Here is a 25,880-nt window from a genome sequence, read left to right as displayed (position 1 = left end):
TTTTGGACCTGGAAGGACTGGTAGTATTTTGCAATAATACTGATTCTAACTTGACATCTGTAAATCACTTTATAACTTGCAAGACCTTTTATCACCACTTTTGGTTGGCCAAGGCCCAACCTGTCTTCCAGATGAGTGTGACACTGCCTATCTTGCAGGTGAGGCAGTGGAAGCTCTGGCTGGGTCCCACTCAAGCCACTGGGAGGGTGGCTTTGCAGGGAGTCCCTCTCCTCTGGGCTGGATGGCAGCCAGGTCGGGGGCTCCCAGCCAGACCATGCTGGGAAGTGGGAATGTCGTGGGCACAGAGAGCCCTTTGTCACATGCCCTGTGAAGCTATTTGCTGTGTCCCTGTGGCAGTCACCCTCTCTGAGCCTCAGTTTCCTTCTTGGAAAAAAGGCAATGAGAACTTGACTTCTCAGCGCTGTTGTGCAGCTTAGATGAGACAAGGACCAAGAGCGCTTCTTCCTGTGTTCTTGTGTGTGACCAGCGCTAGGAAGACAGCAGCGCTAGCATGAATATTAGCAGTAGTAGCAGCCATTTTAAAGCCACAACCAAGTTTTAATCCCTACACTGTAGTCCAAAGGATCATTCTAGCTCTAAAGCTCCCTTTTCCCCATGTACTGGCCACATAGCAAGCTAGAAGGACTTGGGGAGATGGAGCTGTCCAGCCGGTCATTGAGATTTGCCACTTCACTGAACAGCAGGGTCACAGGGGACCACGCTGGTCCTCCTCTGAGACAGGTAATGTCCGTCTGGGCCTCTCAGTCATCTGAGCAGCCACCTCCAGAGAGGACCCTGCCCTTGTCCTTTCCAGCCCCACACCACACGTCCCCAAGTGCACACCACAGCCCATGGCCTTCAAAGCTGTCTGCAAAATCCAGGCTCCTGCCCAGACCTGCTTCTCCCACTTCCCTGCTCAGGGTCTGCTGCTCCATGAAACTCACCCAGCCCAACCTACCTCCCGATCTGTCCCGCACAAACTCGCTCCTGCCTTCATCTCTCTCCCCTGCTTCAGTAAATAGTGGTTCCATCCTTCAGTTGTATAGGTCAAAACCTTGGCCTTGACCTTTCTCCTTTTTTCACACCCCCTATCCAATATGTTCTGCCTACAACTTCTATCCAGCATCTGCCCCTTATGCCAGCTGCACCTCAAATCCTATGGTTTAAGTCACCATCCTGTCTTCCCTGCAGTGGTACAACCACGCGCTGACCCGGGTCCCGCCCCTAACACGCTCTCCTCGCAAGGAGGCCTTTCCCGGCCACCCAGTTGGGAGCCGCCCTCCCACCTGTCTCACCACTTCCTGTTGCCGCCCACGTTTCATGTTCCCACATGGCCCTCGTGACCACCTGCCATACTGTTGGTAGTTTGCCAAGTCACCCGGCGTGGCTGGGAGGTCGGAGCGCTTGCGTGGAAGGCCTCCTGCGGGACAGCACGGGCTCGGACGGACGCTTCCTTCCCGCCTCTTCACTCTGCCCCGATGGGTCGCAGTGAACGAATATTCTACTTTACAGCCTGTATGTAGCTTTCGTCTCACTCCAGGCACTATTCTAAGTACTTCGTATATACTGATTCGTAAGATTCTCAGAAGAGCACAATGCGGTAAACACTTTATGTCCCTTTTGCAGACGAGGAGACTGAGGCACAGAAAGGCTCAGTGACTCGCCCAAGGTCACACAGCAAACAAGTGGAGAGGCAGGCTATGAATCCAGGCGGCCTGGCTCAAGAGTCTACTCGCCTGCTACGCTTGCTCTCTTGTGCATTCATTCATCAAATATTTACAGTGTCTTCTGTGTCAGGTGCAAGATTTCAAGACAAAAAGATGACCAAGCAATGGCATCACGGCAGTCCAGGGGAAATGCCGAAGAAGTGAATACGGGAAAGGGAGAAACGTACTCATTCAGCAGACAGCTGCCGACACCTACCACACGTCAGCTGTTTTAGGCACGGAGAGCAGGGATGAGTCAGACACAGTTTCTGCTTGCGAGGGGCTCACTTTCTGATGACGGAGGAAGAAGAGAGAATCACCGCACATATACAAGATGGCACGGACTGGATGTGGTAGAGGACAGTGTGGGGACTGTGGGCCCCAGAACAGGAGGTCTAAGAATCGGGGGCTGGTTTGGACGCATGGATGGCTGAGTGGTAGGATGGATGGGTAGCTGTGTGGATGGATGGGTGCTGGATAGACACTGCAAGTATAGATGGGTAGATAGTATTTTGAAGGATGGTTGAATGAATGGTTATACGGATGGATGGATCGATGGTTAGATAATAGATATTAGCAGCTGTTTGGATGGATGCTTGGTTAGCTGGATGGATGGATGAATGGACGGATGGTTGCATGGACGGATGGTTGCATGAATAGTTATTTGGAAGAATGGTTGGGTGAATGGATGAGTGAAAAGCTGAGGCCATTGCTAGAAAGTTGGACATTTTCCCAGTGAGAGCACCACACCACCTCAAAGAAAGGGTTGGAAATCCATGCATTCATTCAACAAATATTTATTAAGCACCTACTTATGTGTCTGGTACTGTTTTCGGCTCTGGGATTAGACACAGTACTTGCCTTTATGGATCTGACATTCCAGGGGAAGGCAGGTGACAAACAAATAATAGAATGTACGTAGACTCCGTTGTCCTAGAGCAACAAATGCTACTATGAAAAAATAAAGCAAGATGAGAGGGCAGCGATGGCAGGAGGAGGCATCTTATTGTGCGTGGTCAGGAGAGGGCTCTCTGAGAAGGTGAGCTGTGAACAGCAGCGAGGAAGTGACCCTCCGGGGACTGCATTTGAGTCAGGGGGAATAACTAGTTCAAGAGCCCGGAGGGGAAGAGGCCGGGGGCACTCCGGGAAGAGACGAGGTCACAGACAGGAGTGCGGGGAGCGGGGAGTTGGGTTTGGCTGTGTCCTGCACTCCCATGGAGGACACTGAACCTGGGCTGATCTGCCTTGGGAAAGGCACCCCTCCCTCAGCCCCGCGATAGGGATGGGTGATCCCATCCATGATGGCATCAGCCGGCCCTGATCCCTCTGGCTGCTTCACGGCTGGGAGCCTGTCGGCATTTGGTCACAGCTCCCAGCTCTCCACGGTTACAGCTCGACCACCACACAGGCCCCGGGCAACATGTGGCACCTCTGAGTGATCTACTCGCTCACCATTTCTACATTTCATGCCCCTAGTGCTCGCTGGCCAAGTTTTCAGAGAGAAAAAGGAGGAGGAATTGGGGGGCGGGGAGTTGGTTAAATTTTGTGTTTTGGGTCTGAAACACACAGACCTGTGTTTCAGTTGTTTTCTGAGATTGTTTCCCAGCCCTTAAAAGGTCCGGGGCCGCGGTGGGTGTCTTCCGTGAGAGTGCGCCCTTCTAAGCAAGAGAGCCCGACCCCTTGCAAAGCTGCCCTCCTCTCTCCACGGAGTGTGGCTGCTTCCTGGTGAGAGAGCTGGGTTTAAAGGGCCCCCTGGTTTGACTGTGGGACTAAGGGACAAAGGCATCGGTTCCTTCATGTTTCACGTGGCACGGGGGCTTCGGGCCAGGTGTTCCCACCCCTCTCCAGGAGGTGGGAGCCCTCTGAGACCTCCAGCCAAGAGCTCTGCAGGGCTTCTCAAACTGTAGTGTGCACGGGAGTCACGTGGGGAGCGTGTGGAATCGCAGCTCCGGGTTCCGTGTGGGGCCGGGCGGCACCTGAGACTCTGCATTTCCAGTCAGTCCCCAGGTGACGCGACGCTGCCGCTCCAGGACCACACTGGGAGCACCCAGGATTCCCACCACGCCGCCCAACTGAAATGTTAAATAATACAAGCCACACATGTAGCATACATTTCCCAGCTGTCCCATCGCATCAGAAAGGTAAAAAGAGATGACATTAAATTGAATAAGATATTTTATTTAATCTAATTTATGCCAAATAGTATATTTCAATATGTAATCAATATAAAATACTGAGATATTTTACATTTCTTTCGTGTAGTGAGTCTTCGAAATCTGGTGTTTGTTTTACACTTACAGCACATCGCAGTTCAGATTAGCAACATTTCAAGCCGTCATGTGGCCGGTGGCTCCCGGTTTGAAAGGCATAGATCTGAATCTGGCTTGAATACCTCTGGTGCCGGGGAGCTCACTACCTTCTGGGAAGTCCACTCCACAGCTGCATGATCTGAGTTGGGAGTTGACCACAGGACTAGCTGGGGAGACCCAGCTTCACTCTCTGGGTCCCCAAGCCAGTTGGCATTGTCTATGAGCCCAGTACCTCACGTCCTCTGCCTCAGGTGCCCCACAGCAGCCGTGAGATGGTTTCTGTGGTTGTTTCCAGTCTCTGCCTTTCTTGTTGAAGAACCTGGCTCAGGGACGCTGACTGACGTCCTCAGGGAGACCTAGCCAGGAGGTGGCAGAGCTGGGACTTGACGTCAGGGCTCTGAAACCTCTTCTCCCTCTGCTGTAAGAGGCTCTGGTTCCTTCAGCGTGACATGGTTTCTGAGGGCCTTCCGCGTCCACTCGCGCTCCTGCAGACACGCTGGCTGGCCTAGATGGTGCTAACAGAGCCTAAGGAATGGCAGGAGCCTGGGCATCAGAGCTACACAGCTGGGACAAAAAGCCAAGTCCCTCCGAGCCCTGGATCTCAGCTCCTGCAGCAGCTCCTTGTAGCTCAGAGCACCAAGGATTCAGTTATTTCTCAACCATGCCCCTCACCACCTCCAGCCAGGGGAGAGGCCCCACCGCATCCTTGGCTGGACACTGAAGAGGGATAGAGATAAGGGTGAGATAAGGGTGTTTTTCCCAGTTGCCCGGCTGGAAAAGCTCAACTCCATCAGGGGCTGGAAAGAATATCCTCAGGAGGTGTCCTCCTTGAACATATGTCCTGGGACTGGCTGTGGGGCAGCATGGAACCTTAGTTCAGGCCAGTCTAACCTCCTGGATGCCAACTTCTGCACTCTGGACACAACACAAAGAGGGAAGAGGCCGAAGCTGTCCCTCCAGTCTCAGGGAGCTCCTGTCCTGGGACAAGAGGTTCCCAGGGCTTCCTTGGTAGCTGGCCACCCAGGCGGGGCCTTGCCAGGGTCTGAGCAGTTCAGCTGGGGGTGGTCAGGGCACAGAGGGTGTTCAGCCAGGCGTGACCACCAGCTCCTGCATCCTTCTTTCCTGTTCCAGAGTGTCCTGCCGCGCGTGTGTCCTTCCTCCAAAGTCCCTTCCTGGGCACTTCAGAATGTATCATCCCGAGAAGCCTCCTGAGCAAGGGTGAATTCATTTATTCATTTGCTCACTCATTCATTCATTCATTCGTTTGGCACATGCTTGCTGAGCATCTCCTGAGAGGCAGGCCTCCTTCTAGATGCCTGTGGACAAGACAGAAGAGAGCTCTGCAGTCCTGAAGCTGACATCAGGTGGGGAGGGAGCGGCAAGCCAGTCATCCACAAGCTCCCCAGAGGCTGGGAGGATGTGAAACAGGGTGATGTGGGAGGGCCGACGTGAGGCACGACGGAGTGGTGGCCCAGGGTTGCTTTGAGTTGCTGAGCTGGAGCTGAGGAACCGGAGAAAGGGTGTCACAGGCAGAGGGAACGGCAGCTGCAGAGGCCCTGGGGACAGAACAGGCTTGGCGTGGTCCAGGAATGTAAGTGTGCCCAGAGAGTTTCTGGCGGGGCTGAGAGGCAGTGGGTTCCCTGGGGCCTAGGTAACAGGGCAGAAGTTGGTGTCCTCATCAGAGGCTGTCACTTGGCCTCAGATAACTGCCCCTCAAGGGCCCCCGTTATTGCCCTACAGCGTGTGGACTCCAGCCAGGAGGAGCAAGGCCTCAGACCCAGTGCGCAGTCTCCTGAAAAGTCCACCCAGGGCTCCCTGCAGGCCCCGGCTTGCCTTCGTTTCCTACCTGGGCCTGCCGCTGGTGCGCCAAACTTCTCTCCTGCACCTCAGCCCACTCCCTTTTTCCCAGCCCCAGGGCTTTTGCCCAGGCACCACTGCTGATACCTTTCCCTTGTTTTTCCAGTGGTGAACTCCTCTTCATCTTTCAAAACCCACAGGCCACCTCCTCCACTCTCAGAAGAGCACTGCCTGCTCGCCCCATGGCAGGACACACCGGCCTTATTTGGGCCCTGTCTCCCTGCAGGAAGACTCTTATTGGCTTGGCTGTCCCCTTGACTACCTGGGTGTTTCTTGGGGACAGAGACCTTGTCTAACCAGCCTCCCCTCACCAGTACCCAGCACAGGCCCTGGCAGTGGGGAGGTCCCACTGGATGGCTCTGGAATGACAGAGCGGATGGAGGACATTACCAGGGCTTTCTGCCCTGGCCGCATGTTGGCAGCACCCACGGAGCTTGTGAACATATCACTGCCTGGCCACACCCTCCAGCCTCAACCAATGCCATCGTCACCTCTGGGGCTGAGGCCCAGGCAGCAGCAAATGCTGAAAGCCCTGATTCTTCAGGTGATTGTGAAGTGAGCCTGCTGAGATGGGCAGATGCTACTGGGTGTCTGGAGGGCAGGGCTAAGCAGACTGCAGGAGCAGCTGTGCTCAGTGGGCACGGTGGGCCCAAGGTCCTAGGGCCACTTGTTTGCCTTTTTTTTAATGGCAGCTTTATTGAGATATCATGCCCATGCCATATAATCCACCCATTCAAAATGTATGGTTCAGTGGTGTTTAATATATTCAGAGTTGTGCAACCATTGCCACAATAGATTTTAAAACTTTTCAGCATCCCAAAAAGAAATTCCATAGCCATTAGCAGTGACCCCTGGCTGCCTCTTTACCCCAGTCCCTGGCAACCACTAATCTGCTTTCTGTCTCTATGGATTTGCCTATTCTGGATACTTCATATAAATGGAGTCATACAGCTCATGGCCTTTGTGCCTGGCTTCCTTCACTGAGCACGGCGTCTCCACGGTCCACCCGTGCTGCAGCGTGGCCCAGTGCCTCGCTCACTGGAATGGTCGGATACTACTCCCCTGCACGGAGGGGCCACAGTGCCTTTGTCCAGCCAACTAGCCATGACATTTGAGTTGTTTCACCTTTTGGCTGAATGATGCTGCTATGGACACTTAGAGGCATGTTTTTGTGTGGACGTGTTTCTGATCTGACTGTTGCACTGTTTCTGATCTGACTTGTGGCACAGCCCCACCCGTCTATGAAGTCCACGACCTTCAGGGTTGGCCCTGAAAGATCCCAGCTGGGCAGCATAGGCCAGTGTGCCCTGGCTCCCTTGGCTCTGGGCCCCCATGGTGCTGGCCAGAGCCATGCAGGTCAGCAGGCGCATTGGACGCTGGCTTGGCCCTGTCAGCTGGGCAGCCTGTAGCTGATGCACCACCCAAAGGGTGCACGGGGGCCTTCCCCTGTGAGGCGGCTGGGCAGTGCCCTGGTTTCTGCAAGCTTCCTGCTCCCTTTCTCCCACTCTGCCTGTCTGGGCTTCTGCCTTAGGTCTCCCTGTTTCTGCTCAGGCCTCTCTTCTGCCCTTGGCATGGATGCCTGAGGGAGCTTCTCAAATGGCCTCAGACACATGCCCTCTCTCCTAAGTGAGAGCTGTCAGGACACAGCCCCAACTGTCCTCCAGCCTGGCCACACCCTCCTTCCAGTCTTGGCCTCTCCCTGCTCCCTTCCGCACTCGACCTTTGCCCTTGCGTCCCCTCTGCTTGGGCTCTCCTCCTCAACGTCCCATCCTCGCTCAAGGGGCCCCTTCCTCCCTCCTTCCCGGTGCTGTCTAGGTGCTGGACACAGCAGTGGACAGACAGGTCTCTGCCCCTGGGCTGCCACATTCTAGTGGGGACACAATAAACCCGACTCACAAAATGTGTGCTATGTCAGATGCTGCTGCATGTGAGGGAGCAAAACAACCCAGGGCAGGTGTGGGGAGGGAAGGGTCAGGAAAGTGTCTTGCAAAGGTGAGACTTGAGGGAAGGCTGGAAGGAACAAGAGAGGGAACCACAAATGGAGAGGTGGGGAGAGCACTCTAGGCAGAGGGACGGCAGGTGCAAAGGCCCTGAGGCAGGAGCATGAGCCGGTGGGATGCCGGGGGGGGGGGGACAGATGGAGAGACAATGGTATAATGAGTCCCCTGCACGCAATCCCCAGCTTCAACCACCCAGCCTTTGGCCCACAGTCCTCAACAACGCTTTCTCTCCACCCCAGTTCCCCACGGCTGGAATGGTTTAGGGCAAATCCCAGACATTAGGCTGCATCTCCCACACACTCTTCACTGTGTATCACACAGCTGCGGTGCTGTCATCACCACTCCATGTAACACCTTGTCTGATTTGGATTTCTCTGATTGTTTCAAAAACATTTTCCCTTCGGGTTGTGAGAGAGGAAGTGCAGGGGGCTTGGACAATGGGGGTGGGGGGCAGCTTTGCGCTTTCCGTTAGAGCCACCATCAGTAGGGTTGGGTTGGTTTGGCCTCGTGCTGGTGTGACAGTTGGCTGTGCAGCCGCTTGCCCCTCCAGATGTGAGCTCCCAGCGAGCAAGGGACTTGCTTCCTTATGCTCACCTGGCCACAAGCCTCTGGGCCTGGCCCAGGGCAGGGATTAAATTAACGGGGTGGAAAGATGAATGAGTGAATGAATGAGTGGATGAATGCCAAGGCCAGTCCATGGTGCCCCAGAACTGGGATGCACACATGGGTTGGACGGCCCTGTGGCCCTCCAGCCAGTCTCCCCACCCCTGATGCTGTAATTGGGATCACCTGCCTGCCTCACTCCAGGCCACAGTCTGCAGTCCCCACCTAACCTGGGAAGACCCCCAGGGGCAGCCCGTGCCCCTGAGCGGGCCCACCTGCCTCCAGGGGTGGGAGCTTGAGAGTGAGAGGCCACCAGAGCAGCTCTGGGAGAAAGGCGGGGGCAGGAGGTGGCACCGGCCCCCTCTGAAATGGGCGTGCTGCTCTAAAGCCCGTGGGGGGAGGGCTGGGCCAGGCCTCCACGCTCTGGGCTCCCTTTACGTTTGAGGGTGTGTGTGTGAATTTGTGTGTGTGTGAGCATGGGAGGGAGCGTGGGTTGCACCGTGTGGGGGAACGGCCATGTGAGCATGTGCTGTGTGGGATGAATGGCACGGGGCCCGTGACGGACGTGTGTGCCCACGTGGGAGTGAGCACTCGGAGTGTGCGGTGATGGGTGGGGCCGCATGGGGTTGGCCGGGGGAGGCTGTGTGTGTGCATAAGCACATGCAGGTGTGTGTGACTGTGCAGGCCATACAGGTGCACTGGGAGGAAGTGGGGGCCTAGAGACAGCCTGGGGGTGAGGGGCTGTTTGTCCACCAGTTGCAGGTTCCAACAAGACTCCAAATCTGGGCAGAGGCCAGTTCACAGTGGCCTCAAGAGTGTAGCAGCAGAATCGGGCTTTAATCCCAGGGCCACAGGGAGCAGTGAAAGCCTGACAAAGCCCCATTTCAGAAGGCCCCGAGTCTAGATCAGGAAACGTCTCTCTGGTTTGGTTGAAGCCCCTTTTCCTGCACCTCCCTGCGCAGTCAGGGGTACCGGTGACGTCCCAGTGGCCCTGCTCTGTGGAGTGCTGCTTTCCGCACCGTCCCCACCTGAGCCAGCAATATTTGCATGAAGTCACTGTGTCTGGTATGACTTAAAGAATGCACCAAAAAGAAAATACTCCAAATGTTTACAGAAAAAGAAAGCCATTTTTTCCCTCTTTCATCTGGGTTGCCCAAAGGAACACAGCTGTAGCTTTCTGCTCATGATGGATCAACACACTGGAGGGGGGCGGAAGGGGAGGAGGAGCCTGAGGAGGAGGAAGAGGAGCAGGAGGAGGAGCAGGAAGAGGGGGGAGGAGGAAGTGGCAGCAGCTCTGGCTGGGAGCCTGTGGCCTCCCTCCCAGGGAGGCAGCAGCCGTCCTCTCCCGGGGCGCTCCCGCCCTGAGTTCCACGGTGTTCTAGCTCGGGTTCCTTGAAGGGAACCCCTCATCTGGAGAGGTGCGAGCAGGCGTGTGCTGGGCAGGGCTCTGGTGAGAGGCGAGGAAGGCCGCCCTGGGCACAGGGAAGGTGGCCTGTGACGCCGCAGCCACAAAGCCCTCAGCTGGTCCCACAGAAAGCTGGAACGTGCGGGCAGGCACAGAGATGGCCTTTGACCCCGCTCCCTCCAGTCGGAGAGGGGCGCCCCCTTGCGTGGGGCAGCTCTGCAGTGGGGCGGCACCTGGGGAGGACTCCGTGCCCTCAGCTGCACCACGCCGCCGGGCAGTGGGCGCCGCGGTGCTGAAGGAGGCACCTCAGGGGCGCAGGAGAGCACCCTCCACAGCCCGGCCCAGCTGACCGTGGCCACCCACCCTGTCCCACCACCTTCCTTCTGTCCAGCTGCACCACAGAGCTCTAGAGTGAGACGCTGGGTTCAAACCCAGTTCCAACGCTTCCTATCTGTGTGGCAGGCCAGCACCGTGGCGCGACGTGACGTGCGGTCCCCAGCCTCCTCACCTGTGAAACGGGTGGTGATGTAACCCCCACGAGGCCGCTGTGCAGATTAAATGCTAAGCCCTGGGGACAGCAGCGGACTCGGAATCGGTGGCTTGTGTCAGAGGAGGGCAGGGCTCCTGCCCTCGTGGTGCTCGCAGTCTGGTGGGAGGCCGAAGCAATGACAGTGAAGCAATGGGAAGCAGTGACAGCACAGGGAAGCATGGCAGTGCAGCCTGGATGTGAAGCCAGTGCTGGGCCCATGCTGAGGACTCTCCGGACTCTGAGCCTAACTCATGCAGCACGTCAGCAGTTCCGCAGCCAGGGCCAGCAGCGCGAGAGCCCGAGCCTCCTTCGCCCCGGCACACTGTACCTGCTCCTGTCGTCCTGATGCAGCCACCGCCAAGTGTGTTCCATTGGGTCCATTTAATGAGGAGACAAAACTGAGGCTCAAGGCGGTGGCTGATTTCCCATTTGGAGGCCAGGAGGAGCAGCTAGTGGGGACAGCATGGCCAGGGAAGGGGCTGCCGGGCAGGCGCTGTGGTTCCAGGCGGAGGGAGGCAGTCATGGCCACCACATGGGCCACAGGCAGGGAGTCTGGGAATATGCACCCCAGCCTCTCTCCTCCTGTCATCCAGCCCCTGCAGGGTTTCCCGTGGGCTGGGCCTGACCGGACGCTGGAGGGCAAGGGCCCAGGGATGGAGTGGCACGGGCAGCCTCTCGGGTGGTGCAGGGCTGGGCAGCAGTCAGGCAGGCTCACCTCCTGTCTCACACAGAGGGTGATGGGCGCGCACTTCACGTGGTGGGTGCAAGGTGGTGCTCGGGGCCGAGAAACGCGGGCCACTGGGGCGTGGAGGCACAGGGGAGGAAGCCAGCAGGACTTGGTGACCATCTCCTGCCTCAAGGCCCCCCGAGTTGAACCTAGGCAGGGCCTTCTGTGGAAACCAAACCACCAGCCCTCTGAGGAGGCCTCCACACCCGCAGCCTCTGTCTGCTTTCTGAGTATCTCTTGCCGGTGCCCTCCTTACCAAGTGGTCAGGCTGACATGGATCCTTCCTGGAGAAGGTTCTGGAACCAGCCTCCTGCTGGGGAGAGGGTGGTTAGAACCTGACAGTGGGAGACGGCACCATGGGCAACGCGGAAGGGAGAAGACACTGCAGGGACCAGGAGCATGTCAGAAGATGGCCGCCTCTGGGCTCTCGTGTCGGGAGACGGCAGCACAGACCAGCCTTGGGCGCTGGGGGCGCCTGCGCAGGGCAGGCCCTGGGGTGAGTCGGCCTGGGCGCCGGCGAGGCCAGGAGGGAGGACGGCAGGCTGGGCCTCGTCAGCAGGGCACTCCGAATGACATCTGTGTCTCCGGGGCCATTTCACCGCCCCAAACTGACCCCTACCCTAGGAGCATCTGGGAGAATGTGCTAACCTCAGCCTGCTTCTCTCTTCGCCCTGCCCTTCTGCCCTGCGCTGTCCCTGTCTTTCTCTCAAAGATCTCCCTCTACTGCTTACATCGTACAGGTAGGGAAAACTGAGGCCCAGAGAGGGAAAAGGATTTGCCTGCAGCCACACGGCAGCAGAGAGGCCGAAGCAGGACCTCCACAGCACTGCCCTTACAGCCCTGTGCTGGCTCGTCCTGGCATCCCCTGAACAGAACAAGAAAATCTCCCACAGGTTGGCACCTGTCCTGTGAGCGGCATGCACTAGGCCCTGCTCTCGTTTACTCCCACCGTTCCCTTTGAAGAAGGACTTGCCCCACTTTACAGTGAGGAGCAAATCACTTAGGAGACCTTTGGTTGCAAGTAACAGAAAGCCTTTCTACAAATGGCTTTCATGATAGAAGTTTGCTTTTTCTTGCAAAATAAATCTGCATATAGTTTCTTTTTTTTTTTTTTTTTTTTTTGAGACAGAGTCTCGCTTTGTTGCCCAGGCTAGAGTGAGTGCCGTGGCGTCAGCCTAGCTCACAGCAACCTCAAACTCCTGGGCTCGAGCGATCCTTCTGCCTCAGCCTCCCGGGTAGCTGGGACTACAGGCATGCGCCACCATGCCCGGCTAATTTTTTTTATATATATATCAGTTGGCCAATTAATTTCTTTCTATTTATAGTAGAGACGGGGTCTCGCTCTTGCTCAGGCTGGTTTTGAACTCCTGACCTTGAGCAATCCGCCCGCCTCGGCCTCCCAAGAGCTAGGATTACAGGCGTGAGCCACCGCGCCCGGCCTGCATATAGTTTCTTTTAGAAACTCAACAATCTCTTTGTGGGCCCAGGCTGTTTTCTTTGCCATTGTACTTTGCCATTTTAACCCTGTCAGCCTCTGGTCCTCTTGCCTGTTGGTCACAAGACGGCTGCTTCACCACAGCATCCAACCATAGAAAATGAGAAACCACTCTCAGGCCTCTTTTTATTAGAAGATGTCTTACGCTTTTAGCCTCCATGGTCAGAGGCAGGAAGGCTGTAATGAGGGAATACCCAGACGGTTTCCTGTTTCCTTCTGCCAGCCATTTCTTTTTTCTTTACTTATTCCTTTTTTTGTTTTTTAAGAGATAGTGTCTTCCTCTGTCACCCAGGCTGGAATGTAGTAGGATGATCACAGCTCATTGCAACCTCCAGCTCCTGGCTCAAGCAATCCTTCTGCCTCAGCCTCCTGAGTAGCTGGGACTATAAGTGTGTGTCACCACGCCCAGCTAAGTTTTTTACTGTTTAGAGACTGGATCTTCCTATGTTGCTCAAGGAATCCTGCTGCCTCGGCCCCCGAGGTGCGGGACTACAGGCGTGCGCAACCACGCCCGGCTCCTTCAGCCGTCTCTGCCACCACCAGCATGTGGTGTCAGAGCGGAATCTGGCCCAGGGTTCTTGGGCTGCCTGGCCCTGCCGCTGGTGCTGCTCTACTGCTTCAGCTGCCTTTTGTCACACTGTGCTGCCATGGAGAGACCGATTCTAATTGCCTGAGTTACCGCTCGCTGAGGTACAAATGATCCAGAACTGACTGCTCCCTGCAGAGGAGCCACGTTGGCCAAACTCAGAGGGGTCAAGGGTGAGGAAGCAACAGATACCAGGTAACCCAGAACCTCCATCTCCAGTGCTCCAGACCCTGGTTCCCATCCCCAAGGCCTTTTTGGCAAACCAGTCCTTGGCTCCCCAGACTTGCTCCATGCCATTTGCAGCTTAAACTGGGTAGTGGGTACCATCAACTGGGTACTGCTATCTGCTTTACAAAAGGCATCTCCACGTCACAGATGAAAGGATCTCTGTACTAGTCAAGATACATCACGCTGTAATGGACAAAAACTCAAGCTGGCTTAAGAACAAAGGGAATTCATTAGTTCATGGAACTGAATGATCCGTGGTAATGAATTCAGGTCCAGCTTGATCCAGGGTGCAAATGCTATTCCCAGGAGCCAATTGCATGCGCCCCTCACAGCCTCTCTATTGTACAGCTCTGCTATGTTAGCTGGCATGGTTCCCAGCCCTGCATGGTTACAAGATGCCTTTCCACAGCTCTGACCCTGGCATTCCCTGCTGTTCATATCTGGCAGGAAATAACCAACACTTGTCTTCTGTTCACACCAAATCCCCAGGACTCACTCTACTTGGCCCGGGGTGGTCTTAGTCACTTATGGTGGCCAGTGGGGCTACTTCAGTTTGGGTGGCTGGGGAAAGCCTCGCTGAGGTGTCATTTACAGAACTCCAAGGCCGAGTGGGGCTTGCTGGAAAGCAGGTCACCAAGATGAGGATGTCAGGTGCTGCAGAAGTCCTGCTCAGGTCGGCGGGGCTCTCCGAGGAAGAGCTGGCACCTGTGGAGCCCTTGGAAGCCAGGCCTGCAGAGATGAATGGGAACGGCCCTGGAGGAGGCCCCAGGAGCAGGCGCTGTTTCAGTTGACCTCTAGGAGGTGGAGGTCTCTTCCGCCTGTCTGGAGTGCCTGCAGTGCTGGGCTGGGGCGGAGCAGTGGTGTTCTCAACACTGGGAAACAGCTTTGGGTTTTTAAAATTAGATGCCCCTGAGAATGCCGTGGAAGGTGACAGATGCTTCTGGTCACAGGAGTGCATGTGGCATGCACTGCGTGGGGGCCAGAGGTTGCTGTGCGGCCCCTCCTCTCAAGATCCCTTCCTTCTTTCAGGAACTTCAGCCCCAGATTTTCTGGGCAGCCCCAAGGGTCTGGGACAGGCCCAGGAGGCTGACTTTGATAGCATCTATTTGGCATTATGAATCAAGGAATTTTCTGGAGCCAAATTTCTCCCTGGGCCCCTCCCAGGCCTGAGAACCCTACCCTGGGTAATTCTGCTCTCTGGGCAGCACCTGATATTAATACATTATTGGCACTTCCTGGGCAACCTTTCAGAGATTGATTTTTCTCCCTCCAGCAGTGCAGAAAATCCTTCCTGCTGCTCCAGACAGGTTTGGGGCACCACTGGGGACAGAGAAGGCTCTTGGTGTAGCCCCACCCAACCTTGTGCAGGAATCCCCTTTACAGACACCAGCTGCTGCTTGCATACCCTTCAGGACAGGGAGCTCATCACCTCCTTGGCAGCCTTCTTGAGCCATGGTGAGCTTGGTGGAGGAAGCTGGCCTCTGACAGAGCAGGGGTCTGCTGCCCTGCGACTCCCCCACTGACTGGGCAGTGACCAGGGACCCCAGAAACGCTTCTCCAGCTGAGCAACTGCAGTTTATTCAATGTAGGATTTCTAGCTCTCTCCTCTAGACATGCTCTGTTTCTGTCCATCTGCTGGGGCATAGCTCAGTTCTAAAAATCACACAGCAATACCATCCCCTCCCTTATTGTGGGCATTAGGCCCTAGTTATTATGGCCTTAGACTGTTGGCTTTTTAGCAGCCTCTTAGCTCATATTGAACTTGTAATTATCTAAGCTTTCAGTCTTTCTCAGTCTCTCTCACCCTGTGATTTTACAATCAATTTTTTTTCGAAATATCAAAGATTGTAGATATTTACCCTCTTCTGGGCGGTTTCAGCCACATGCTCTAGTCTGTGGAGGGCTCCGCTCACATTCCCCTCCATAGGCCCCTGAGCTGACTGGAGTGGGTTCCAGTAGCACCAAGAGACCCTTCTGCTCCCCACATGCCACTCTTCCTGGCCATTCCCTATGGTTGGAATTTCTTCCATTATGCCCTCAGTGCATGCTCTTCCTCACGCTGTGTCCTTCTTTGGGCTCTCTGTCTCTGTCCCCTGGTCTGAAATGCCCTTCCCCTGTCGCCATAAGTTTAGCTGATTCTGTTATAATTTACCCTTCCTGCTAGCTGGCTGCCGGCTCAGCCCTGGCCTTCTTGGGGAGATTCCTTGAGCTGCACACAAGTATAGCGCCTCCTGGTTCAAGCTTTCTCTGCTCTCACTTCCACTCCTCACAGCATTCACCAACTTAGAATTAGATTTGGGGGGATTATTAATTTCAGGGGTACTTTTGGTTGGGGACAGCAAGCTCAGGGATGGCACGGGCTGCAAGCTCAGAGACCAGAACAGCACCTGCTTGTGTCTTGGTGCTCCCAGGAGCTCCACGGCAGGGGCGATGCCAGATAGAACACAGTTGGCGCTCACTGTAAAATGAGTGAGTGAGCAAGTGTGCATGTGGACAAATGCACACTGGGCTTCTCTTTCCCCTTTTCCCAAACCCTGGCCAGCACCTTGTCCATGCCAGGCTCTTTGTCAGAGGCTGGGAATGTGGAGGTGAACGGCCTGGCCCCAGCCCACCCCCCAAGCACTGTGGCAGGCAGGGTTCTCTGGAAGCAGAGGCTGAGATGGAACTTCAGGCCCACGCTGCTCACTGGACATGCATGAAGGGGAAGAGGAGGAGCAGGGCCAGGCAGAGGCAGGTGTCGAGCTGGGGTGCTGGCCCAGCAAAGCCTCAGTGGGGCGCTCTAGAGCAGACGCTGCCTATCAGATGGCCTGCCTCTGGCTACAGTGGCCAGACCTTTCTACCTCTCTCAGCCCCCAGATGCAGGCCACCCGGGGAAGCTGTTCTCTGCAGCAGACCCTGCAGGATCTGATGACTGGAGGCTGTGTGCCAGTCAGGCTCCTGGGCTAGTGGGGTTCCAGAGCCCACCCCATCTGCCGGCAAGACTCAGTCTTCAGGGATGTGCCGGTCAATTGTTAACCTGTTGGCAGCTTAAAATCAGCCATGGTGGGAGTATTTAATTTATCCCATAGAAATTGGGAAAACACTACAAAACAGGGCTTTTGTTTTTTCTGAGAGCTGGTTTTACCAGTAGCTGGGGAGCAAGTCTCCCCTGAGGACAATCGGGGTGCTATGTCTCCATGTCCGCCACAAAGAGCTGCTGGCCTAATGGGAGATGCTGACGTATAGGCAAGTCATCGCAGTGCCGTGCCGAGGGGACAAGGATTCCAGTGGCCTAGGACAGCTATGGAAACCACAAGGGAGTCACTATCTACCCCAATAATCAGGGAAGGCTTTGTGGAGGAGGTGACATTTTTCTGACATGGTAGAATATTCAAAAGGTGCAAGAGACAATCCCACGTAATGTAAGGTTCATGTCCATCTACCTTGTCCCCTGGCACCAGGTCCTTTTTTAGAGGCAGCCACCCTCTCCAATTTCTCATGTATCATTCCAGAGACATTCTGTGCTCTACAAGCATGCACGTACACGTCTTTTATTTCTCACACAAATAAGCGCACCCTCGGCATACTCTTCTGCACTTTGCTTCATTCTCTTAACCATGTGCTTTGCAGATTGCCCTGCTTAGTGAGCACAGAGCCAGCTCATTCTGTTTTGCAGCTGTAGGACATTCTAGCTTAATTTATATAACCACTCCCCACTGGTACATCTTTATATATTCTTTTGGCCTTTGGATATTTCAGATAATGCCTCTGTAGATTTGTCGTTCTGCACGAGCACCAGCGTCCCCACAGGGTACGTATTCAGCAGTGGAATTGTTGGGGCATTCATTATGCAATGGTGGTAACGATGCATCTTCCAGACAAGGAAGGGCGGGCACGGGCTGAGAGGCCTCGGAGGGTGCGCGGCTCCAGAGAAGGCCGCTGCTGTGGAAAGAGCCTGGGCCTGGAAGTCAGGAGGGTACGCTTGTGCTGCGCCCTGCCGCAGCGGAGCCACGGAAGTCCCCTGTGGCCGTGTCTAGGTGCAGTGGGCACACACAGACTGGGAAATTAGGCAGAGTTTAAGAGAAGACTGCTGTCCAATGAATGAGTAGATAAAATGTGGTATGTCCATACCGTGTAGTATTATTCAGCCACGAAAAGGAAGGGCATTCTGATATCTGCTACATCATGGATGAGCCTCAAGTACTTCATACTGAATGAAGGAAGCTTGAAGGCCACATATTATGTGATTCTATTTATATGAATGTCTAGAACAGCAAATCTATAAAGACAGAAAGTGGATCAGTGGCTGCCTAGGACCAGAAAGAAGGGAAATGGGAAGTGATTGCTAATGGGTGTGGGGTTACTTTTGGGATGGCAAAATGTTCTAAAATTAGACTGTAGTGATGGTTGCACAACTCTGTGAAGATACTAAAAACCATTGATGTGTATACTTTAGGTAGGTGAATTGTATGGTATGTGAATTGTACTGCAAAAAACAATTTTAAAAAGAGCATTCACTAATAAAACAGGACAAAGTTAAGGGAGCCCATGGGGATGGTGCAGCATCCTGGGCTGACCACGATGGGGAGGGAGCCTTCATTCCTTAGTGAGGAGGTGAAGCTGCTAGAATCCAGGAGGGCTTACACAGAGACGTCCCAGCAGGAACTGTGACCTTTGGTAAGAAAATGCAGCCATCCTGAGGGGCCCAGCAGGGAGCAAGGAGGGGACAATAATTTCCAGAACTTTTCCCCTGTCCTCTGATATCCTGCCAGTGCCGTCCACTGGCCAGACCCATCTGGAAGTGCCTGCTAAGGCCAGATACCAGATTCACAGACCTATTTTCTCATTTATTCCCCTTTTGCATTGTGAAATCTCAGCATCACAGGATGGTAGAATGGCAAACCCCAGCAGTCTTATGTGGCTGGTCTTTAATCTGGACCCAGCAGTGCAGCCACTGACATAGCATATTGACATTGCTCCATACCAGCTGCTCCAAGCCCCAATTGTCCCCTCCCTCCACCACCATTTCCCCTTGGGTCCTCCAGTCTTTGTGTCTATCCAGCAATACAGGGTTGATGCCTGGCTGGCCTGACAGGGCCTCTGCGACCCTGAACATTCAGCCACCAATTGCTTGGGCCTGGGGCATACCTATTGCGGAGCAGTCTGGACGCATCCTGTCTGTGAATTGCCTTTGGGCATTTCCTGAGCACCTGCTGTGTGCCAGGCACTGGGCAGCTGTGTAGAGTCGTGTCATCCTAGAGCCCATAAGGCCTCAGATGGCCTGACACTGAAGTGCAAAATCCAGAGCTTGGAACCCCCCTTGGCTGCTAGGAAGCTGGTAGCCAACCTGACTGCAAAGGGTGGGGGTGGGGAATACGAAGAATGCAGCTCTGTCCCTCACATGCTTCCTCTGTTGTAGTCCCCTGCCTCGGGGAGAGGGCTGGGTGCCCATATGGGTGACCAGCCCTGGCCAGGGCAGCTGTGATTATGCCAGGATTAGTGCAGACATAATGCGATCACTGAGGCTCTCAAAATGCAGAGTTTGCGGGCTTAGTGGGCTAGATGTCACCTGCTTAGGGGCCCACTCACTACCATCATGGCCTCAGGCCACCAGTGACCACAGAGGATGAAGGATCCCAAATGTGTTGGAGGGGGCTGCATGGGCAGGAGGAGCAGCGACCCCTACCCAAGACCCAGGAGCCAGTCCCCGCAGTGACAGCATTCAGTGTCATGGAGTGGGAAATGCATACTAGCATTCACATTGCCTCCTCACCGAGACCTTCCAGGAATTTCCCATTGCCTTTCTTAATAAAACAACTTTATTGAGGTATAATTTACATGCCATGCAATGTAGCCATTTAAAGTATGCAATTTCATAGCTTTTAATGTATTTGCAGATAAGTGCAACCATCACCACAATCAATTTTATATTTTCATCACCTCAAAAAAGAAACCTATATAATACCCTTTAGCATTCACTCCCCATTTCCCCTATTCTCTGCCCTAGGCAACCACCAATCTCCTATGTGTCTTTCCAGATCTGCCTATTCCAGATATTGCATAGAAACAGAATCATACAATAAGTGGCCTTTTGTGACTAGCTTCTTTCACTTGGCATAATGTTTTCAAGGTTCATCCCTGTTGTGATCTCTGTCAGTACTTCATTCCTTTTTATGGCTGGATAATGTTCCACTGTTATGAGTATACCATGTTTTTAATCCATTAATCCATTGATGGACATTAGTGTTTTTTCCCACTTGTTAGCTATTATGAGTAATACCGCTATCAACATTCATATACAAGATTTTTTGTGGTCATATGTTTTCATTTCTGTTGGGCATATATCTAAGAATAGGATTGTTGGGCCATATGATAGCTCTATGTATAACACATTGAGGAACTGCCAGCCTGTTTTGCCAAGTGGCTGCACCATTTCATATTCCCACCAGCAGTGTATAAGAGATCCTATTTCTTCACACTCTTGTCAACACTTGTTATTGTCTATATTTCTTATTTTAGCCATCCTAGTGAGTGTGAAGCAGTAGCTCATTGTGGTTTTGACTTGTGTTTCCCTGATGACTAATGATGCTGAGCATCTTTTCATATGTTTATTGGCCATTGTACCCATTGCATTTTTATAATTGTGATATATTGCTTATGTGCAAAAAGTACATAGAATATCCATGTTCATTTGAAAGAATAATTACAAAACCTGATCCATGTAACCATTACCCATATCAAGGAACAGAATACTGCCACCACCCCAAAAGACTGCTGGGTGACCCTGGCCAACCACACTCCCCCAGCCCCACTGGGGATAATGCTATCTTGATATTTGGGACCCTCATTTCTTTCCTTTTATTATACTGTCTCCCTGTGGATGCATTTCTAAATAACGCAATCCAGTTTTGCCTGCTTTTGGACTTGATACAAATGAAATCATTCTGTGGAAACCATTAATGACTTGTTTCTTTCCCTCCACGCTGCATTTCTGAGGTCAGTCCCTGTTAGTGTGGCTTGCAACTATTCATTGTCACAGCCCTATTGTGCTCCATTGAATGCACATACCGTCTTTTATCCATTCACCATGGATGGTCATCTGGATGGCGCCCAATTCAAGGCTATTATGAACATTGCTGCTGTGAACATTCTTGAATCTGTTTCCTGTGCACATATAATACAATTCTCTGGGGCATATATCTTGGCAGTGAAATGTGAGTCATAGATATGTGTATCTTCAGCTTTATCAGATAGTGAAAAATGTGTTTCCAACGTATCTGCACTGTCTGCACACCCCAGCAGTGTGCGAGCATTCCAGGTGCTCCGCACACCAGCCAGCACTCGATACTGTCAGCGTCCCTTTCTGATGTCCCCGGGCATCTCTGTGTTGAAGTCTCTGGCTACGATAGAATCTCAATCAACCAAGCCCTAGTTCCTCAGATGTGCCTGCCTAACCCTGCCTGCAATGTGCACAGTCACACTGCCAAGGCTTTGTTTTTTCTCCCAATTCTTGGGCCACGTCAGAAAGGTGGTCTGGACGTGCGGGAACTATCCCCTCACCAAAACCCAAAAGGGATATCTGTGTTATTTTGGGGACACACCATCTGCAAGGGCTGCATGTGTAGGGGTCATGTGAGAGTGTCAGCATGCAGGAGGTGCTCTGTGACACCAGGTGTCCTGGAAGCCGGCCAGTCCTGTCCTGGGACATCTGGATGCTTGTGGTGTCACTGGTTCATCTGATTGCAGATACTGAGGTTGAGATGTGGCGGCCCTCCCTTCCTGGTGGTTCTGTTAACCAAGCCCCGGTCACCTCTCCTGCAAGCAGAGCTCTTAGGGGTAGGAGGGAACACGAATGTATCCCTTGGAGTCAGAGATCTTATCATGTCACCTCTGCATCCCCAGCACCCCAAACAGGCTCAGGGCCAGAGGCAAAACTAATGATAGTTTTTTTAATGTCTGATTCTGTTCCAGCACCCTGACTTTTGTCAGAAAAGATGGGATTTTCTTCATTTTATGTTAGAGTTAAGGAAACTGAGGCCCAGAGAGGGAGTGTGACATCCCCAAGGTCACATAGCAAGTAAGTAGCCAGCAAGTGCTTAATTCACACCCCCAGCTCTAAGCCCCTTGCCTCAGAATGTCTCACAGACCAGCTCCAAGACTTAGTTAAGTTTTTCTGTAAAATGGAATCATAATCATACCAACTTCATGGTGTTAAGTGAGATGCCATATATAAAAGCATGGGCCCAGTGTGGGCACAGGAGGTTAATAAATGCCCATTTACTCATTCATTCATGTATTCTTTCACAATATGACAGGCAAAAGCAATTTGACAGTCTGAGTGAAGGACTGTCTACATGTCCACACACTTCGACCCAGCAACTGTGCTTACCAGTATATCCCCACCCCCATGCCTGGAACACAGTCGGAGTTCAATCAATGTCTGCTAGGGTGACATCAGGCTGAAGGGAGGAGGAAGAAAAAGAAGCTTTAGCCCCAAAGATATTTTCTTCCATGTTACTTATAGTTGAAAATAGAAAGAAAGGGAGAGAGGAAGAAGAGAGGGAGAGAAAAAGACAGGACAAAAACATTATTTTTTTTTTAAAAAGCACCCTGAAAACAACCTAAATATCCTGTGCTATGAGGAGTTCGGTAAAATGTTGCCTCCTTTTATTGCTGAGATATTCTGAAACAGCAAAATGTGGCTCAAGGGTCAACTCTGGTCCACTGTCTGCATATGTAAATAAAGTTTAAATGAAAAACATACACTAGTTTTGTCAATTCTTGAAATTCATACGAATGGAATCATAAAGTATATTCTCTTTAGTGTCCAACTTCTTTCAGTCAACATCACCTCTTACAGATCCATTCTTCTGCGTGTGTGTGTGTGTGTGTTAGTCGCTCATTCTTGCGATTGCATGATTGTAATGAGGTGCTATTATTTTCCCCACTCTGCATGTGAGAGACTGAAGCACAGAGGACTGAAGCAGATTGGCCAAGGATACACAGCAGGTTCATGGTAGATCCAGGATTTAAATCCTGGGTCCAGAATCAGGGAACCCAGTTTTTTACCTACTGTACAGTGCTTCCTCTCAGGCTAGGATGACGGAAACCCAGCAGGTGTTGGGAGCTTGGATGTGGGGTCCACCGTCCAGCCTGGGGAGTTGGGGAAAGCTGCCAGGGAAGAGGCACTCAGAGGCAGGGTTCTCAGACTCAGATGCCCACAAGGGCATGGCAGGTATCGTAAATGACCTCTGAGAAACCACAACTCGATCAGGGAGGCAATGGCGAGCAGTGAGGACTGAGGCGATGGGGATGTCAACCTGTGAAGTAGGCAGCGGCGAGCGTAGCACCAGGCGTTGTTGCCATGTGGCAGTGCAGTGAGCGAGGACACAACGAGATGTGCACACCGCCCGCCTCTGTGGGTCAGCACCCAACGGTGTCAGCTACTAAACATTTTGAATTTCATCCCAGTGTCACCAGATGCCCCTTGTTTGCCAAGAAAACATGAAAGTCTGTGTTCTAAAGTGAACTTTCCTGGTTTTTAAATATTGGTTTAAAATTGATTTTAAGCCTATGTAGGCCAAAGAGAGCCTGTATGTAGTCTGGACTGGGTGGGACTGCTCACAGTGCCAACTTAGGGACCACAGGGGAGTTGAGAAGCAAGGAGGGCAAGTGAGTTCCAGGGGACAGGCACGGCCCAAAGGCCAGAGGAGAGAGGGATTGGAATCCAAGTCTGAGCTTCCTGCACCAAAAAGAAAAACGAAAGCCAGACCCAGCTAGGTGGGGTAGGGGCTGGGCCAGGCTGGGGTGGTACTTGGCTGTCCCATCTAGTGACCTGTGCTGTGCTCTTCCCTGCTCGCCCCTGCAGATCCTGGAGGAGAACATGAAGCTGGAATGTAAGTGCCACGGCGTGTCAGGCTCATGCACCACCAAGACGTGCTGGACTACACTGCCGCAGTTTCGGGAGCTGGGCTATGTGCTCAAGGACAAGTACAACGAGGCTGTTCATGTGGAGCCCGTGCGCGCCAGCCGCAACAAGCGGCCCACCTTCCTGAAGATCAAGAAGCCACTGTCTTACCGCAAGCCCATGGACACGGACCTGGTATACATCGAAAAGTCACCCAACTACTGCGAGGAGGACCCAGTGACGGGCAGTGTGGGCACACAAGGCCGTGCCTGCAACAAGACGGCCCCCCAGGCCAGCGGCTGTGACCTCATGTGCTGTGGCCGTGGCTACAACACCCACCAGTATGCCCGTGTGTGGCAGTGCAACTGTAAGTTCCACTGGTGCTGCTACGTCAAGTGCAACACCTGCAGCGAGCGCACCGAGATGTACACGTGCAAATGAGCCCGAGACTGCACGCACGCCGCCCTCCAGCTGCAGGTCAGACTGCCGGGAGGACTGGACAGTTTCCAAGCTGCGAGTCCCTGGCAGGTCACTGCCTGGATCTTCACAGGGAACCACTGGAACGTTGAGCTTGTCTTTTCTGCTGAGGAGGGCACTTTTCCCGGGGTTTCCTGCAGGCAACTGCGGGAAAAATCTCTCAGAGCAGGAGAAATCTGCGGGAAAAATCCCTCGACCATTCTGTTCCACGCCCAATGCTGCTCCGCCCTCCCCAAACACTGTCCAGGCCCCTCCGCGGCCAGAGCGGAGCCTTTCAGCAGGAACTCTGCACTCTGGGGCCTCATCTTAGCAATATTTAACAATTTATTCTGATAACAAATAATATTAATTTATTTAATTAAAAATAATTCTTCCACCTCCTCAGGATCCATTTTCTGCAATCAAAGTGGACTGCTTGCTTTCCTAGTGGGATGCCTTTGTCGCTAGGATACGGAGCCGAGCAGAACTGTACATAATGATTATTTATGCAGATATTTCTATTAGTTGAACACTGCCCCCCTTTGCAGCACTAGATGTTTAAGTACAAGAGCAGATATTCTTTATACATACATATATATACACATTTATATTTTTTTGCTGTTTGCTGCTACTTATCCAGAAATTTAACTTTGTTCCAATTTGTAGACGTTTTTTCCACAGTATGTTTCCCACCCTCTTGCCCTCCTCAGTTCAAACTTCACCATTAGAGAAATCTAGTTTGGAATACATAGAGAGGAAAGATAATAATAAACTCCCAGCAGTTTCCATCTTTTGGAAAGTGAGCCACTGGATAAGAGAATATTTTGTAGAAGACTATTTTCATATGCAACTCTAATTTATATCATGTCTTCCTGTATCATTCCATGGCCTGTGCTGCTTCTTAATGCTGGTACTCACTTTGGGGTAAGGAGGGCGAGGGCCTGGGCATGGGGTCTGGCCCCACGAAGATCCTCACACAGCTGGGTTCTCCAGTTCAGTTTGCCAAGTGGACACAAGCTGCCCCAGGTGCCTGGGGCTGAGGTGTCATCTCATCGGGATTAGCTGGGAAAAAATAAAATCCCCAGCCTTAACCTGTTAAGCTCAGGCCTTTTGAGCAGGGTCACTGAGTGGTGGCCTCAAAATGAGCCACTGTGGCAAGTGGGCTTTGTGTCCATCACAGGGACTTGGCTGTCATCACCTGGCAGAGGCCAGCTCAGGGAGCCCTGTGCCCCACCAGGACCCCTAGCCATTGCTTGTGTGTCCCAGGAAGTGAGGTGCTGTCCTCATGTAAGGGCAGAAAAGCAGGTGGGGTGAGGAGCCAGTTAGCAGCCAGGCTTGTGGGGCTTCCTGGATGTCTTGCTGCCAGGGCAGAGTGGCAGAGAGATTTGAGCAAGGCCTGTTGGCTTTGGGTCCAGCTATACCCAATGCCTCTCAGCCTGGAAAGCTCTCCTCCAGCAGGCCGTGAGTTCTAATCTATGTCTACCTGCATTTCCGTGTGTGTGTGACCTTGAGGATTCCTGGAGTAGTCATGTAACTACGCCTTGAAGTCCTCTGGTGTGCTCCTGTGTGTGCCCGGGTACCTGTGTGTCTCTCTCAATGTGCCTGGGAGATTAGGGCCTGTGCCTGCAGCTGTGCGCCTATGTACCTGCTGGTCCCCAGGGTGTCTCTTTGTGCATGTGAAGGCTTATGGTGTAAGGCAGACAGCAGAGGCCTTGTGTGATTGTGTGGAGCCACCAGAAAATGCCACCTCTGAACCCTGTCCCCACAGTCACCGGTGAAACTCAGATACCTCTAAGACCACAGCCCCACAGCCTCACGTGCTGGGAGCCCTCAGCATCTAGGATGAGTCTGACTCCCTGATGTCAGCCCTGAACCTGCATCACAACACAGGCAAACAAACGAGGCTGATGGTTGGTTGGTTGGTCGGTTTCTTTCCTTGGACCTTTTTTTGGTTTAATTAAACCAAAAACCTTTACTTGGGTGTCTGGATGAGTGAGCATGAGAAAGAGCACTGGAGTGGATGGATGGAGGGATGGAGGATGGGTGAGTAGATACATGGATGAACGGGTGGATGTGTGGATGGATGAGTGGGT

At 53.1% G+C, this 25,880-nt stretch overlaps 1 protein-coding gene across 1 annotated transcript in view; it reads left to right on the top strand.

Moving 5' to 3' along the window:
• Positions 1–25,111, top strand: part of WNT7A (Wnt family member 7A) — a 58,629-nt gene extending 33,518 nt beyond the window's left edge. The window contains exon 4 of the mRNA XM_012752458.2: positions 23,293–25,111. Coding sequence (XP_012607912.1) covers positions 23,293–23,772 — 480 coding nt within the window. The 3' untranslated portion in view covers positions 23,773–25,111. The remainder of the gene's footprint in view (positions 1–23,292) is intronic.
• Positions 25,112–25,880: the final 769 nt, after the last annotated feature.

Source organism: Microcebus murinus, chromosome 21, assembly GCF_040939455.1.
Source record: "Microcebus murinus isolate Inina chromosome 21, M.murinus_Inina_mat1.0, whole genome shotgun sequence".
NCBI lineage: Eukaryota > Metazoa > Chordata > Mammalia > Primates > Cheirogaleidae > Microcebus > Microcebus murinus.
This window is presented reverse-complemented; position numbering and strand designations above follow the sequence as displayed.